General features: G+C 40.1%; 1 protein-coding gene across 1 annotated transcript; it reads left to right on the forward strand.

Annotated features, from left to right (window-relative positions):
- Nucleotides 1–13,669: 13,669 nt before the first annotated feature.
- LOC144006161 (uncharacterized) lies at nucleotides 13,670–15,326 on the forward strand. Its single transcript, XM_077504871.1, has one exon. It carries the CDS (start codon nucleotides 13,670–13,672, stop codon nucleotides 15,050–15,052), a length of 1,383 nt encoding a protein of 460 aa, XP_077360997.1. The 3' UTR covers nucleotides 15,053–15,326.
- Nucleotides 15,327–17,153: the final 1,827 nt, after the last annotated feature.

A 17,153-nucleotide genomic window follows, 5' to 3' on the forward strand; every position in this document is an offset into this window, starting at 1 on the left:
GTGTAATCTACGGCATTACAGTTGGACAAATCTCATGTCACGAAAATGTTAATATTTAATTTTACTTAAAAAAATAATTTAAAAAAAAGCTCATAAAATTATACGTTTAATTCTAGATTCATTTGGATAAGAAAAATAAATAGACCTTTAAACTGCACTGGACGAATAAGAAGAAACATGTTTACTTCCTGTACATACGAGTAGCCCAGTTTAGTTTTTATTTTTTTTAAATCTATTCACTCAATCAGTATACAAACTATTGGGGGGGAAATAATACAATCATTGTATACACTATAAACAATTAGAACATAGAACACGCCAGGAAAGTTAAAACATACAAAAGCTAAACCAAATAAAATCAATAGTATAACTGAAAGAAAAGAAAATAGTTTGATACAAAATCATATAAATAAATGATAAGTTTGCAATAGTTATATGTTTTTATAGCTTTTGGACACAGACAACCAGACAATGACAAAAAATAATTTCTCATGGATACAAAAAAAAATCAATAAAGGATTGTTTCTTATGTGTAAATTTAGACTTATGAATGTAAAACTTCGCTAGAATAATCATAAGATTTATCAAATGAAACTGTGTATAGACATTATTATCAAATTCAAATATACCAAAATAAGACATGCTTCCAAAGTAAGGAGAAATCTGGATAAATGTGGATTATAATGAATTGTGATAATGTACCCCAGAATTATTAGTAGCACAGTTTTTTTTTTAAAACATCCTTGCTGTTTTACCTCAGACTGTAAATCTGTAAATCCACCAAAGAGTCTCTGGTCTTTTTCTTTCTTTTTTTTTTTTTTTTAAAAGCTTTGAGCCAGGAAAAGTTCTAGTCGAGTGCCGGCAAATTCTATGCACTATTGACTACACTTTTTCTTTTCTTGCTCGGCCGAATATCGCTGCCAAAAGTCAGGTGAGTTGTATCCGTAATTGACCTTTCGCAAACTCCGCCCCCCCAAACGAGCATTGACCAATCACACATTTAGCAACCGTTGCTATGTAAGCATCGTCCGTCAAGCTTTACTCAGCTCTCGATGACGTCCATAGTCTGATTGATTTTATTTGATGGCTTACGAGACTGCTAACCACCATAAAACTTTACGGAAGAAGAGTGACAACCATTAACAAGCTCCGGACCTCCAAAATGATGAAGCGGTGTGCCTACGGAGTATGTAAATCGGACTGTGCTAAGGTAAGACTATGCTAACTCTATCGGGCTAACTAGCTAGCTGTAGTGTAGTTTGCTTTCGGGGCAATAACAAAACGATATCAAAGTTATTGTAGTTACTATTAATGAATAAAATATATTACTAGAATGTCATTGTCATCTAAGTTAAGCTTGTTCAGTCAGTGGTTAATGTTAGTTTAATGTCTTCTGTTAGCTTTTGCATTCGTCTAAATGTTGCGAGCTAACGTTAACACAAAGCTTCGTCAAGTTTGGCAAACTTAAGCGTCCTAATAAGTGCCCCGAGCTTATCTTGTTTTCATTTTTCATGCAGCATTTTGTGAACGGACACCCGTCTCCGGAGTATCCCAACCAGCCATATAACCTGAACTACATCCATGGCTAGGGTGACATAAATATTTTTTTTATGATGGACAAAGAATAACAATGACTGATCTGATGCTTTCAAAGACAAAAAAAAAAAAAAAAAACACTAATGTTTAGCTAGCTATAAACACCGAGGTTTAGCTAACTTGCTGACCTAACAGTAATCCTCATATTTTAACAATACTAGACTAATATAAGTAAGAAAACTTACCCGGCAGTACAAGAGCACGACTGGTCCATAATGCTGTGCTGGTTGCATCTGAAGTATAGGTCATGGGGTTTTCTCAGATTTAGCGTATGTTTCCCCTTCGCTGGCTAATTTAATATTATGACTATAACCCTCCACTGCATATTGTAAACCTTTTTGCCTCGATCTGGAGGATATTGCACTGGTATTGCTCCAAAAGAAATCACTAATACACGCCGGTGTAAGTCTTCCCGTCACGGCTTGTGCTGTCGGAGTCACCAAGCTTGACGGACTAGCAACAGTAACTAAGGGGGGCGGAGCTAATGCGAAAGGTCAATTGCAGTTTCAAAACAACATTGAAAACATTTTCAGTCTTTCAACCAATGCCTCGGGAAAACAATGCCAAAATGCCATTTTTGAAACTTGGCTGGTGACCGTTTTGAATCTCTGAAAGTTTGTGGGTGAAACTGTTAAAAAAAAAAAAAAAAGGTTGTCATTTTGAATGATTTTTTTTATACTTTTTGGAGATTCAAACCCACTTTTCAGGTTTGGAAATATTTTTTCAACGTTTTGAGAACGTTCAGAGTTTACAGGTTTCAAAAACGGGAAACAAATAAATGCCTCGGGAGAACAATGCCAAAACGCCATTTTTGAAACTTGGCTGGTGACCATTTTGAACCTCTGAAAATTTGTGGGTGAAACACTGTAAAATCATACTTTAAAAAAATGTCTGTCTTTTCTAAGCATTTTTATTTATTTTTTTACAGCTTTTTCTGTGATTTTTTAGTCATTCAAAAATATTTTTGGAGATTCGAAACATTTTTTCAGTCATTCAAAAATGTTTTCGGAGATTCAAACCGAAGTTACGAGGTATTGGCAGGATTCTGATTCCAAACTTTTACCCTTGACTTCTCATTTCAAAACGAGTAATCCATCTTGTTCGGTGAGACGAATAAACATTTGGTTTCCCCGTCATAACAGCCCTCTGAGATAAACCCTGAGGACTGCAACAAAACTGAGTTTTGACACCCCTGAGCTAGTCTAACAGCACAACAACCTCCCAAAATCCCCACTTAACTGGCATTGCTGCTTGAAAGCGCCATCTTTTCTGTCATATGTGTGCACGTAAGGACCCAATATTATTTGTTGAACAGTTGTGATTCTTTCATAAACAATGAATTAAACAAGTTTCCTCCTGTAAACGTCATGTAACATATCATTTATACGCCCTTAAGGCAAGTTGGAAAATGTCCGAAGTCCTCTTGTTTTTAACAAATTTAAATCACCATAAATCATGCTGTCCATGGAACTGAGTGATTAAAAAAAAAAGGGGTCCTCAAAGTGGACATACCGTCCACCCACTGACGAGATGGTAGGAGCAAGATGGCCGCCCTGTGGCTTCAACGGCTTGCACGGGCGTGTAAGGGCTATCTGCTATCCAGTCATATCTACAGGTCGGTGTGCTCGTGCTACTCTGTAGTGGTGCCCCCTGCAGTCTACTCTGTGTACCTCAATGGGCCAAATTTTGCATTGACTCGCGATCAGTTGCGTTATTTTTTTGACACGCTAATTTGTGCATAATTAATTAACCTAAAATAATGTGTTCAACAACAGCCTTTTAATATGTATATAAGGCAAACTACAAATGAACGGACATTTACATGTACAGATGACAGATTATAGCCGTCAGTTAGAATCTGCAGCCACTTGTCAGGTTGATGTTACGTTTTCAAAACAAATTCATTTTCAAAATAGGCTAAGACACATACAACACACAATACAAGTACACAGATCAATCATTCATTTCGCGGGTAGAAATTTCTGCACCATTTTAAATGTCAATTCCTAAATGAGATCATATCAAGCTTCATTCATCAACTGCTTTTCTCACCAGCACACTTGTGCCTCTCAGCGTTGCCCTTTGTTGGGAATCTTTGACCACAAACTGAGCAAGAAAACGGTTTCTTATCAGTGTGGGTCTTTGTGTGTCTTTTTAACGTTTCATTAACAGTAAATTTTTTACCACAAACTGAGCAAGCAAAAGGCTTCTCTCCAGTGTGGGTTCTTGTGTGTATTTTTAATTTTTGCTTTTCACGAAATTTCTTACCACAAACTGAGCAGGCAAAAGGCTTCTCTCCAGTGTGGGTTCTTGTGTGTCTTTTTAAGTGTACCTTGAGAGCAAATTTTCGACCACAAACAGAGCAAGCAAAAGGCTTCTCTCCAGTGTGGGTTCTTGTGTGTATTTTTAAATTTTCCTTTTCAGGAAATTTCTTACCACAAACCGAGCAAGCAAAGGGCTTCTCTCCAGTGTGGGTTCTTGTGTGTATTTTTAAGTGTCGCCTGTGAGCAAAATTTTGACCACAAACCAAGCAAGCAAAGGGCTTCTCTCCAGTGTGGGTTCTTGTGTGTATTTTTAAATTTTCCTTTTCAGGAAATTTCTTACAACAAACCGAGCAAGCAAAGGGCTTCTCTCCAGTGTGGGTTCTTGTGTGTATTTTTAAGTTTCCCTTGAAAGCAAAATTTTGACCACAAACCAAGCAAGCAAAGGGCTTCTCTCCAGTGTGGGTTCTTGTGTGTCTTTTTAAGTGTACCTTGAGAGCAAATTTTCGACCACAAACTGAGCAAGCAAAAGGCTTCTCTCCAGTGTGGGTTCGTGTGTGGATTTTTAAGGATCCCTTCTGAGAGAAAATTCGACCACAAACTGAGCAAGCAAAAGGCTTCTCTCCAGTGTGGGTTCTTGTGTGTGTTTTTAAGTGTTCCCTCAGAGCAAAATTTTGACCACAAACTGAGCAAGCAAAAGGCTTCTCTCCAGTGTGGGTTTGTGTGTGGATTTTTAAGGATCCCTTCCCAGAGAAACTTCGACCACAAACTGTGCAAGCAAAGGGTTTATGACCAGTGTGGCCCATCGCGTGTCTTCTCAAATGAGACTTGGAACCAAAGGTTTTTCCACACTGAGAACATTTCCACCGTTTGCCATCAGTGTGACATGTCACATCATCGTCACACTGTTCATCGTCAGCAGTGTGAGCAGCGTGTGACGCGTCTTCACCATCTGACATGAGAGCTAACCGGCTGTCATCATTTGTCATTTGTTGTCTGCTTGGAGACTCCGCCCCTTTGTTCTCTTCATATTGACGTTCATCTTCAGTCTTCAAATGGACACCAGTCACGGGCAACTCTATGAAGTGCTCCTCCTCTTTAATGTATGGTGGCAGCTGCTCCTCTTTTTTGATGTTGGGAGGCTGTTGCTGCTGCTCTTCTTTAACTTGCAGAGGCTCCAAGTCCTCCTCCTGTTTCACGCCAGGGAACTCTGGCTCCTGCCGCTCAGGAAAAATATATTTTTCACCGACATCTGCGAGACACAAGATACACATGGTTTGGTAAAGTTAATTTATTGTGATGTTATGTATTTTACATTGAAGTTTATCACATGGGCCACATGAGTGAATGAATAACAAATCTATACACAAGTATTTTTTTTTTTTAACTTTTAAACATTTTTTTTAAACTCAACAAGTGAGTCACATCCTTTCAGGGCAATTCCCAAATGATTCCACAAATTAACACCTAACAGATACACACCTTTGCTTAATATTTGTTCTTGTTTTTTTGTTTTTATAGACATGTGCACCCCTTATATCATAAGGACTGTGTCTAATTTGGTGCTAATTTAAACTCAACCAAGTCATAAAATTTCATTGTATTTAATTTAATAAATAATCGATGTGTTGATTCAGTATATTTTGATTAATTAATAATTCTTATAGCTCTCTTTTGCAATTTGAATACAGAGTTGGTGGTTGTTTTTTTTTGCATTTGCCCAGATTTCCACACAATAGGTCAGATATTGTAAGAATCATGAACTGTATAATGTATATAATGAGTTCATGTTCAGGACATCCTTAGTTTTATAGAGTATCCCTATGATGTTTGACATTTTCCTTTTCACATTTTCTATGTGTGACTTCCAAAATAATTTATCATCAATAACTACTACAAGGAATTTGTTTTCATACGCCCTTTCTATTTCAATTGAATTAACTTGGGCTGGGTTCAAAATATTGATATATCGATATCGTATAGATACGCCTTTTCATATCCCAATATCGATACATAAAGCCATGTATAGATATATCGACCCCGCCCCCAACACACACAACACACACACACACAACACATTCAACACACACAAACAAATGCTTCCGAGCCCGTGTCACTTACACGGTGGAAGCCAGTATCGATCATCTCCCCACCCACCCCATCCCCTCAACCACCATTGGAACATTTGCACAAAAAACAATGTGAATGAGTGTCAGTGTTTTTTGTTACTTTTTTTTTTTTTTTTAACATAGCCTGTACTGTGGTTGTAATTGATTTAATTATTTATTGTTTTTATAAGGCCATGTTAAATAAAACAGTATTAATGTAACTGCAATTGATTCAATTCTTAATGTAAATATTCATATTTTTACTAATGCATTAAATTACAGCAAGAAGTTTCGACTATTTGCAGCACTGGTACTTTTGACTGTCTAAAATAGGTGCTGCATGAATTCCTCAAATGAATCGAAAATCGTTGTGAATCATTAATCGAATCGAATCGATCCTGGAAATTTGAATCGATACCCAGCCCTAGAATTCACCATAAATTCATCCATCCATCCATCTTCCTCCGCTTATTCGAGGTCGGGTCGCGGGGGCGGCAACTTTAGGAGGGAAACCCAGACCTCCCTCTCCCCAGCCACTTCAACCAGCTCCTCCGGCGGGATCCCAAGGCGTTCCCAGGCCAGCCGGGAGACATAGTCTCTCCAGCGTGTCCTGGGTCGTCCCCGGGGCCTCCCGCCGGTGGGACACGCCCGGAAGACCTCCCCAGGGAGGCGTCCAGGAGGCCTCCGAACCAGATGCCCGAGCCACCTCAGCTGGCTCCTCTCAACACGGAGCAGCAGCGGCTTGACTCCGAGTCCCTCCCGGATGACTGAGCTTCTCACCCTATCTCTAAGGGAGAGCCCGGACACCCTGCGGAGGAAACTCATTTCGGCCGCTTGTATCCGGGATCTCGTTCTTTTGGTCACGACCAGTGGCGCTCCTGCCATTAGGCAGATTAGGCAGATGCTAGGGGCGCTCGTGAGCAAAAGGACGACAGGGAAAGGAGAATTTATTTATTTTTTTTTACTTTTATCAGTCACGTAAACGTGCTCCTTCTATTCAAGTAAAGCATGGCTTGCCAGCCAACCACATACATCCTTTCAAATTTGGCTTTGATTGACATCTACGGCTAGCCAATGGTAATCGGGATTGGGGGGGTGACGCGCGCTCCGGAGACGCGCATTAGCCAAATCTACTTCTGCGTTAGATAGTAGTGCACGTTCGCCGGCCGGCACTGACCCAATGACTGAACAGTGAGCAAACGCCAAACCTGGATCCAGGATGACATAGTTGACATGGTTGGGAATCCTGCGTTCACTGGTCCACTAAACAACGTTCACAAGTGAGTGGCAAACTTTTGTTTTGATTAGTCAAGCCACACAGCACGGACAAATTGTAGCAATACACAGTATGCGGTTAACAGACACACGCAGTCACACATACACAACAAATACTTTGGAGCATAAAATTATTTATCACTAAAGCAGAGTTGCAGTACAATGTAAGTTGAATTCTTTGCCAAGTTTGTCACGGTTGATGACTGTCACTAAGTTATAATAATAATAATAATAATAATAATAATAATAATAATAATAATAATAATAATAATAATAATAATAATAAACAGCACTTTACACATCCTTATGGATTGATATTTTTCACTGAACCCATATGTCGTTTCTGTATATTATCGACATATCTCAACTCAATCTTTTTTTATAAAGCCCTTTAAAACATCCATTGCTGCATACAAAGTGCATGGAATAGAAATCGGTCTCGCAGTGGACACAAGTGAAAGAAAATAACACAAAATAAAATTAATTATAGTAAATATAAGTAGGTAAGTATAAAAGCAAAAAAAAAAATAAAAAAAATATATAAGATGTAGGGAAGTGAATAAGTAAATATAACTATAAATAAAATAACACAAAATACAGAAGGCACCATAAAACACTGAAATGATGCGAAGTTTCATGCTGAGTCAAAGACCAAAGAATAAAGATGTCTGGCAAAAATGATCCGAAATTTTAGGTCAAGTCAGCCGCACTTCATTTTTTTCTGTTCGCCCTTTTCTAGGATTTACGGTAGTGTGCTCGAAGAGACGCTGGCGCGGAGAATGTGACCGAGAACAACATTGGGTTTTCAAAATAAAAGATCGGTTTTCAAAAATAAAATTGAATTCAAACGCAGTTTAAAGTATGCTTGGTTTTATTATTATTATTATTATTATTATTATTATTATTATTATTATTATTAACAGTTTAAAAGCTGTTTCACAATAACAGTACCAATTCAAATTTCACTGGGAATGCACTCTTGTGGGGTGATACTGAGCAATAACATTGATATGTACAGTATTAAGTTAACGGTCATTTAAAATGAAGGAAAGGTTGAAATTGAGAAGAAAATAGGTGTGTGTCATCGAGCAGACATGCCACTTTGAGGCAGAACTAATTTGGGGTCAATAGGTCATATGACCTAGAAGCTATTAAGCAGAAAATAAGTGGAAGTCTAAAATGAAAAAAATAAAATAAAATAAAAGGTGTGCATCATCTATCAGACATGGCACTATGATGCTGCATTGGTTTGGGGTCAATAGGTCACATGGCCTGGAAGCTATTGAGCTAAGAAGCTGAAATTTACAGATAATGAGAAAAAAAATTGTTAAAAATAAGCGGAGGTCTTTTTTTTTTTTTTTTTTTAAGGCTGTATGCAAATGAATATGTACAATTTTCTCTTGTTTCCTACAATATTAGTTGCTGATGTCATGTTGATCAAAATGTATGCTGTGTTGACCCTAGTCTCACACCTTGACTCCGCAACATTTTTGCATTATTTTTTTTTGCATATTTATTTATTTTTTCCACAATGAAAAATGGTTGAACAAGTTACAATACGTCAACCATATTTCTATATATTCCCAGTAGACTTTTTTTTTTTTTTTTGGGCAAATGTTAACTTTTAATAATCAAAAATCAATTCAACCAATGAGCAACCCGTTTTCTGAAATTTGTGTTTTCATCTCTAATATTCTAATATAAATTATGGTGAAAACAGTGCCTCTGGATTGGCAGGCCGGGGTGGTGGTCCCCCTTTTTAAGAAGGGGGACCGGAGGGTGTGTTCCAACTATAGAGGGATCACACTCCTCAGCCTCCCTGGTAAGGTCTATTCAGGGGTGCTGGAGAGGAGGGTCCGTCGGGAGGTCGAATCTCGGATTCAGGAGGAGCGGTGCGGTTTTCGTCCTGGCCGTGGAACAGTGGACCAGCTCTACACCCTCAGCAGGATCCTTGAGGGTGCGTGGGAGTTCGCTCAACCAGTCCACATGTGTTTTGTGGATTTGGAGAAGGCGTTCGACCGTGTCCCTCGGGGAGTCCTGTGGGAGGTGCTTCGGGAGTACGGGGTACCGGGCCCCCTGATACGGGCGGTTCGGTCCCTGTTTAGTCCGCATTGCCGGCAGTAAGTCGGATTCGTTTCCGGTGAGGGTTGGACTCCGCCAAGGTTGCCCTTTGTCACCGATTCTGTTCATAATTTTTATGGACAGAATTTCTAGGCGCAGCCGAGGCGTGGAGGGGATCCGGTTTGGTGGCCTCAGCATTGCATCTCTGCTCTTTGCAGATGATGTGGTGCTGTTGGCTTCTTCAGGCTGGGATCTCCAACTCTCACTGGAGCGGTTCGCAGCCGAGTGTGAAGCGGTTGGGATGAGGATCCGCACCTCCAAATCCGAGACCATGGTCCTCAATCGGAAAAGGGTGGCGTGTCCTCTCCGGGTCGGGGATGAGATCCTCCCCCAAGTGGAGGAGTTCAAGTATCTTGGGGTCTTGTTCACGAGTGAGGGTAGGATGGAACGGGAGATCGGCAGGTGGATCGGTGCAGTGTCTGAGGGTGATGCGGAATCTGTATTGGTCTGTCGTGGTGACGAAAGAGCTGAGCCAAAAGGAGAAGCTCTCGATTTACCAGTCGACCTACGTTCCGACCCTCACTTATGGTCTCGAGCTGTGGGTCATGACCAGTAGCGTTCCTAAGCAACTTGGCACCCTAGGCAGGATTTCTGGTAGTGCCCCCCCTCCCAGAGCGTGCACAACTTATTAGACCAACCACAAAAACGACCCCCACTCAAATTATTAGACCAACCACAAAATATTTACATTTAGAGCATTTCCCACAGTTATTTCATACTTAATGGTAGAACCGTACGTCACAGTGGTATTTTCGCTGTAGAGGAAGAAAATAACGTGGAAAAAATGCTGCTGAAAAGTCAACTTACTGTAGGTTTGGCAACACAAGATGGCCGCCGCCAGCTTCACTTTTCGCTACAGCATGAGCAGCCCAGTTAATTTATGACGTCCGTGCTGTATCAGCCTGCACATCCACCTGAGAATCTGACCGTGATCAGTTTTTTTTTTTTTTTTTTTTGAAGGTTTGAGCCAGGACAGCATACTAGCATTTTCATTTCATTTTCTTTACTAAAGAGCCAGACCTGTCGCCAGAAAGAAAGTGCAGGGGGGGCATTACCTTTTTTGGGGGAGCACACTTCATCAACCTAAATCTAATGTTGTTCAGGTTGAACAGTGGCATTGTGACAACTGCAAAAGCGGCGGAATGACTGTGACCCAGCCCCTTCTATCTGAGATTAGCTAGCAGTTGCCTTCATTTGCTTTTTGGATTTAGGGCTGTACGATATGGATAACATTTCGGATCATTTTTGCCAGACATCTTTATTGTTTGGTCTTTGACTCAGCATGAAACTTCGCATCATTTCAGTGTTTCATGGTGCCTTCTGTATTTTGTGTTATTTTATTTATAGTTATATTTACTTATTCACTTCCCTACATCTTATATATTTTTTTAATTATTTTTTTTTTGCTTTTATACTTACCTACTTATATTTACTATAATTAATTTTATTTTGTGTTATTTTCTTTCACTTGTGTCCACTGCGAGACTGATTTCTATTCCATGCACTTTGTATGCAGCAATGGATGTTTTAAAGTGCTTTATAAAAAAAGATTGAGTTGAGATATGTCGATAATATACAGAAACGACATATGGGTTCAGTGAAAAATATCAATCCATAAGGATGTGTAAAGTGCTGTTTATTATTATTATTATTATTATTATTATTATTATTATTATTATAACTTAGTGACAGTCATCAACCGTGACAAACTTGGCAATAAAAAAAAAAAGAAAAGAGAATTCAACTTGCATTGTACTGCAACTATGCTTTAGTGATAAATAATTTTATGCTCCAAAGTATTTGTTGTGTATGTGCGACTGCGTGGGTCTGTTAACTGCATACTGTGTATTGCTACAATTTGTCCGTGCTGTGTGGCTTGACTAATCAAAACAAAAGTTTGCCACTCACTTGTGAACGTTGTTTAGTGGACCAGTGAACGCAGGATTCCCAACCATGTCAACTGTGTCATCCTGGATCGAGGTTTGGCGTTTGCTCACTGCTCAGTCATTGGGTCAGTGCCGGCCGGCGAACGTGCACCACTATCTAACGCGGAAGTAGATTTGGCTAATGCGCGTCTCCGGAGCGCGCGTCACCCCCCCCAATCCCGATTACCATTGGCTAGCCGTAGATGTCAATCAAAGCCAAATTTGAAAGGATGTATGTGGTTGGCTGGCAAGCCATGCTTTACTTGAACAGAAGGCGCACGTTTACGTGACTGATAAAAGTAAAAAAAATGAATAAATTCTCCTTTCCCTGTCGTCCTTTTGCTCACGAGCGCCCCTAGCATCTGCCTAATCTGCCTAATGGCAGGAGCGCCACTGGTCGTGACCAAAAGAACGAGATCCCGGATACAAGCGGCCGAAATGAGTTTCCTCCGCAGGGTGTCCGGGCTTTCCCTTAGAGATAGGGTGAGAAGCTCGGTCATCCGGGAGGGACTCGGAGTCAAGCCGCTGCTCCTCCGTGTTGAGAGGAGCCAGCTGAGGTGGCTCGGGCATCTGGTTCGGAGGCCTCCTGGACGCCTCCCTGGGGAGGTCTTCCGGGCATGTCCCACCGGCGGGAGGCCCCGGGGACGACCCAGGACACGCTGGAGAGACAATGTCTCTCAGCTGGCCTGGGAACGCCTTGGGATCCCGCCGGAGGAGCTGGTTGAAGTGGCTGGGGAGAGGGAGGTATGGGTTTCCCTCCTAAAGCTGCCGCCCCCGCTACCCGACCTCGGATAAGCGGAGGAAGATGGATGGATGGATGAATTTATGGTGAATTCTAGGGCTGGGTATCGATTCAAATTTCCAGGATCGATTCGATTCGATTAATGATTCACAACGATTTTCGATTCATTTGAGGAATTCATGCAGCACCTATTTTAGACAGTCAAAAGTACCAGTGCTGCAAATAGTCGAAACTTCTTGCTGTAATTTAATGCATTAGTAAAAATATGAATATTTACATTAAGAATTGAATCAATTGCAGTTACATTAATACTGTTTTATTTAACATGGCCTTATAAAAACAATAAATAATTAAATCAATTACAACCACAGTACAGGCTATGTTAAAAAAAAAAAAGTAACAAAAAACACTGACACTCATTCACATTGTTTTTTGTGCAAATGTTCCAATGGTGGTTGAGGGGATGTGGTGGGTGGGGAGATGATCGATACTGGCTTCCACCGTGTAAGTGACACGGGCTCGGAAGCATTTGTTTGTGTGTGTTGAATGTGTTGTGTGTGTGTGTGTGTGTGTGTGTGTGTGTTGGGGGCGGGGTCGACATATCTATACATGGCTTTATGTATCGATATTGGGATATGAAAAGGCGTATCTATACGATATCGATATATCAATATTTTGAACCCAGCCCAAGTTAATTCAATTGAAATAGAAAGGGCGTATGAAAACAAATTCCTTGTAGTAGTTATTGATGATAAATTATTTTGGAAGTCACACATAGAAAATGTTAAAAGGAAAATGTCAAACATCATAGGGGTACTCTATAAAACTAAGGATGTCCTGAACATGAACTCATTATATACATTATACAGTTCATTATTCTTACAATATCTGACCTATTGTGTGGAAATCTGGGCAAATGCAAATAAAACAAACACCAACTCTGTATTCAAATTGCAAAAGAGAGCTATAAGAATTATTAATTAATCAAAATATACTGAATCAACACATCCATTATTTATTAAATACAATGAAATTTTATGACTTGGTTGAGTTTAAATTAGCACCAAATTAGACACAGTCCTTATGATATAAGGGGTGCACATGTCTATAAAAACAAAACAAAAAAACAAGAACAAATATTAAGCAAAGGTGTGTATCTGTTAGGTGTTAATTTGTGGAATCATTTGGGAATTGCCCTGAAAGGATGTGACTCACTTGTTGAGTTTAAAAAAAAAATGTTTAAAAGTTTAAAAAAAATACTTGTGTATAGATTTGTTATTCATTCACTCATGTGGCCCATGTGATAAACTTCAATATAAAATACATAACATCACAATAAATTAACTTTACCAAACCATGTGTATCTTGTGTCTCGCAGATGTCGGTGAAAAATATATTTTTCCTGAGCGGCAGGAGCCAGAGTTCCCTGGCGTGAAACAGGAGGAGGACTTGGAGCCTCTGCAAGTTAAAGAAGAGCAGCAGCAACAGCCTCCCAACATCAAAAAAGAGGAGCAGCTGCCACCATACATTGAAGAGGAGGAGCACTTCACAGAGTTGCCCGTGACTGGTGTCCATTTGAAGACTGAAGATGAACGTCAATATGAAGAGAACAAAGGGGCGGAGTCTCCAAGCAGACAACAAATGACAAATGATGACAGCCGGTTAGCTCTTATGTCAGATGGTGAAGACGCGTCACACGCTCCTCACACTGCTGATGATGAACAGTGTGACGATGATGTGACATGTCCCACTGATGGCAAACGGTGGAAATGTTCTCAGTGTGGAAAAACCTTTGGTTCCAAGTCTCAATTGAGAAGACACGCGATGGGCCACCCTGGTCATAAACCCTTTGCTTGCACAGTTTGTGGTCGAAGTTTCTCTGTGAAGGGATCCTTAAAAATCCACACACGAACCCACACTGGAGAGAAGCTTTTTGCTTGCTCAGTTTGTGGTCAAAACTTTGCTCAGAGGGAACACTTAAAAACACACACAAGAACCCACACTGGAGAGAAGCCTTTTGCTTGCTCAGTTTGTGGTCGAATTTTCTCTCAGAAGGGATCCTTAAAAATCCACACACGAACCCACACTGGAGAGAAGCCTTTTGCTTGCTCAGTTTGTGGTAAGAAATTTCCTGAAAAGGAAAAATTAAAAATACACACAAGAACCCACACTGGAGAGAAGCCCTTTGCTTGCTCAGTTTGTGGTCGAAGTTTCTCTCAGAAGGGACATTTAACAACGCACACGCGAATCCACACGGGAGAGAAGCCCTTTGCTTGCTTAGTTTGTGGTCAAAATTTTGCTCACAGGCGACACTTAAAAACACACACAATAATCCACACTGGAGAGAAGCCCTTTGCCTGCTCAGTTTGTGGTCAGAAATTTCCTGAAAAGGAAAAATTAAAAATACACACAAGAACCCACACTGGAGAGAAGCCCTTTGCTTGCTTGGTTTGTGGTCAAAATTTTTCTTCCAAGGGATACTTAAAAATACACACAAGAACCCACACTGGAGAGAAGTCCTTTGCCTGCTCAGTTTGTGGTAAGAAATTTCGTGAAAAGCAAAAATTAAAAAGACACACAAGAACCCACACTGGAGAGAAGCCCTTTGCTTGCTCGGTTTGTGGTAAGAAATTTCCTGAAAAGGAAAAATTAAAAATACACACAAGAACCCACACTGGAGAGAAGCCCTTTGCTTGCTCAGTTTGTGGTCGAAGTTTCCCTAGGAAGGGAAATTTAACAACGCACACGCGAATCCACACGGGAGAGAAGCCCTTTGCTTGCTTGGTTTGTGGTCAAAATTTTTCTTCCAAGAGATACTTAAAAATCCACACAAGAGCCCACACTGGAGAGAAGCCTTTTGCTTGCTCTGTTTGTGGTCAAAAATTTACTGTTAATGAAACGTTAAAAAGACACACAAAGACCCACACTGATGAGAAACCATTTTCTTGCTCAGTTTGTGATCAAAGATTCCCAACAAAGGGCAACGCTGAGAGGCACAAGTGTGCTGGTGAGAAAAGCAGTTGATGAATGAAGCTTGATATTATCTCATTTAGGAATTGACATTTAAAATGGTGCAGAAATTTCTCCCGCGAAATGAATGATTGATCTGTGTACTTGTATTGTGTGTTGTATGTGTCTTAGCCTATTTTGAAAATGAATTTGTTTTGAAAACGTAACATCAACCTGACAAGTGGCTGCAGATTCTAACTGACGGCTATAATCTGTCATCTGTACATGTAAATGTCCGTTCATATGTAGTTTGCCTTATATACATATTAAAAGGCTGTTGTTGAACACATTATTTTAGGTTAATTAATTATGCACAAATTAGCGTGTCAAAAAAATAACGCAACTGATCGCGAGTCAATGCAAAATTTGGCCCATTGAGGTACACAGAGTAGACTGCAGGGGGCACCACTACAGAGTAGCACGAGCACACCGACCTGTAGATATGACTGGATAGCAGATAGCCCTTACACGCCCGTGCAAGCCGTTGAAGCCACAGGGCGGCCATCTTGCTCCTACCATCTCGTCAGTGGGTGGACGGTATGTCCACTTTGAGGACCCCTTTTTTTTTTTAATCACTCAGTTCCATGGACAGCATGATTTATGGTGATTTAAATTTGTTAAAAACAAGAGGACTTCGGACATTTTCCAACTTGCCTTAAGGGCGTATAAATGATATGTTACATGACGTTTACAGGAGGAAACTTGTTTAATTCATTGTTTATGAAAGAATCACAACTGTTCAACAAATAATATTGGGTCCTTACGTGCACACATATGACAGAAAAGATGGCGCTTTCAAGCAGCAATGCCAGTTAAGTGGGGATTTTGGGAGGTTGTTGTGCTGTTAGACTAGCTCAGGGGTGTCAAAACTCAGTTTTGTTGCAGTCCTCAGGGTTTATCTCAGAGGGCTGTTATGACGGGGAAACCAAATGTTTATTCGTCTCACCGAACAAGATGGATTACTCGTTTTGAAATGAGAAGTCAAGGGTAAAAGTTTGGAATCAGAATCCTGCCAATACCTCGTAACTTCGGTTTGAATCTCCGAAAACATTTTTGAATGACTGAAAAAATGTTTCGAATCTCCAAAAATATTTTTGAATGACTAAAAAAATCACAGAAAAAGCTGTAAAAAAAATGCTTAGAAAAGACAGACATTTTTTTAAAGTATGATTTTACAGTGTTTCACCCACAAATTTTCAGAGGTTCAAAACGGTCACCAGCCAAGTTTCAAAAATGGTGTTTTGGCATTGTTCTCCCGAGGCATTGGTTGAAAGACTGAAAATGTTTTCAATGTTGTTTTGAAACTGCAATTGACCTTTCGCATAAGCTCCGCCCCCCTTCGTTACTGTTGCTAGTCTGTCAAGCTTGGTGACTCCGACAGCACAAGCCGTGACGGGAAGACTTACATCGGCGTGTATTAGTGATTTCTTTTGGAGCAATACCAGTGCAATATCCTCCAGATCGAGGCAAAAAGGTTTACAATATGCAGTGGAGGGTTATAGTCATAATATGAAATTAGCCAGCGAAGGGGAAACACACAGGACGCACGCTAAATCTGAGAAAACCCCATGACCTATACTTCAGATGCAACCAGCACAGCATTATGGACCAGTCGTGCTCTTGTACTGCCGGGTAAGTTTTCTTACTTATATTAGTCTAGTATTGTTAAAATATGAGGATTACTGTTAGGTCAGCAAGTTAGCTAAACCTCGGTGTTTATAGCTAGCTAAACATTAGTGGGGGTTTTTTGTCTTTGAAAGCATCAGATCAGTCATTGTTATTCTTTGTCCATCATAAAAAAAATATTTATGTCACCCTACCCATGGATGTAATTCAGGTTATATGGCTGGATGGGATACTCCGGAGACGGGTGTCCGTTCACAAAATGCTGCATGAAAAATGAAAACAAGATAAGCTCGGGGCACTTATTAGGACGCTTAAGTTTGCCAAACTTGACGAAGCTTTGTGTTAACGTTAGCTCGCAACATTTAGATGAATGCAAAAGCTAACAGAAGACATTAAACTAACATTAACCACTGACTGAACAAGCTTAACTTAGATAGCAATGATATCCTAGTAATATATATTATTCATTAATAGTAACTACAATAACTTT

This window comes from Festucalex cinctus, chromosome 1 (genome assembly GCF_051991245.1).
Source record: "Festucalex cinctus isolate MCC-2025b chromosome 1, RoL_Fcin_1.0, whole genome shotgun sequence".
Classification (NCBI taxonomy): Eukaryota; Metazoa; Chordata; class Actinopteri; order Syngnathiformes; family Syngnathidae; genus Festucalex; species Festucalex cinctus.

Bases quoted from the DNA above. Each gene is read 5' to 3' on its own strand.
- LOC144006161 (XM_077504871.1), top strand. From the start codon at position 13,670: ATGACAAATGATGACAGCCGGTTAGCTCTTATGTCAGATGGTGAAGAC.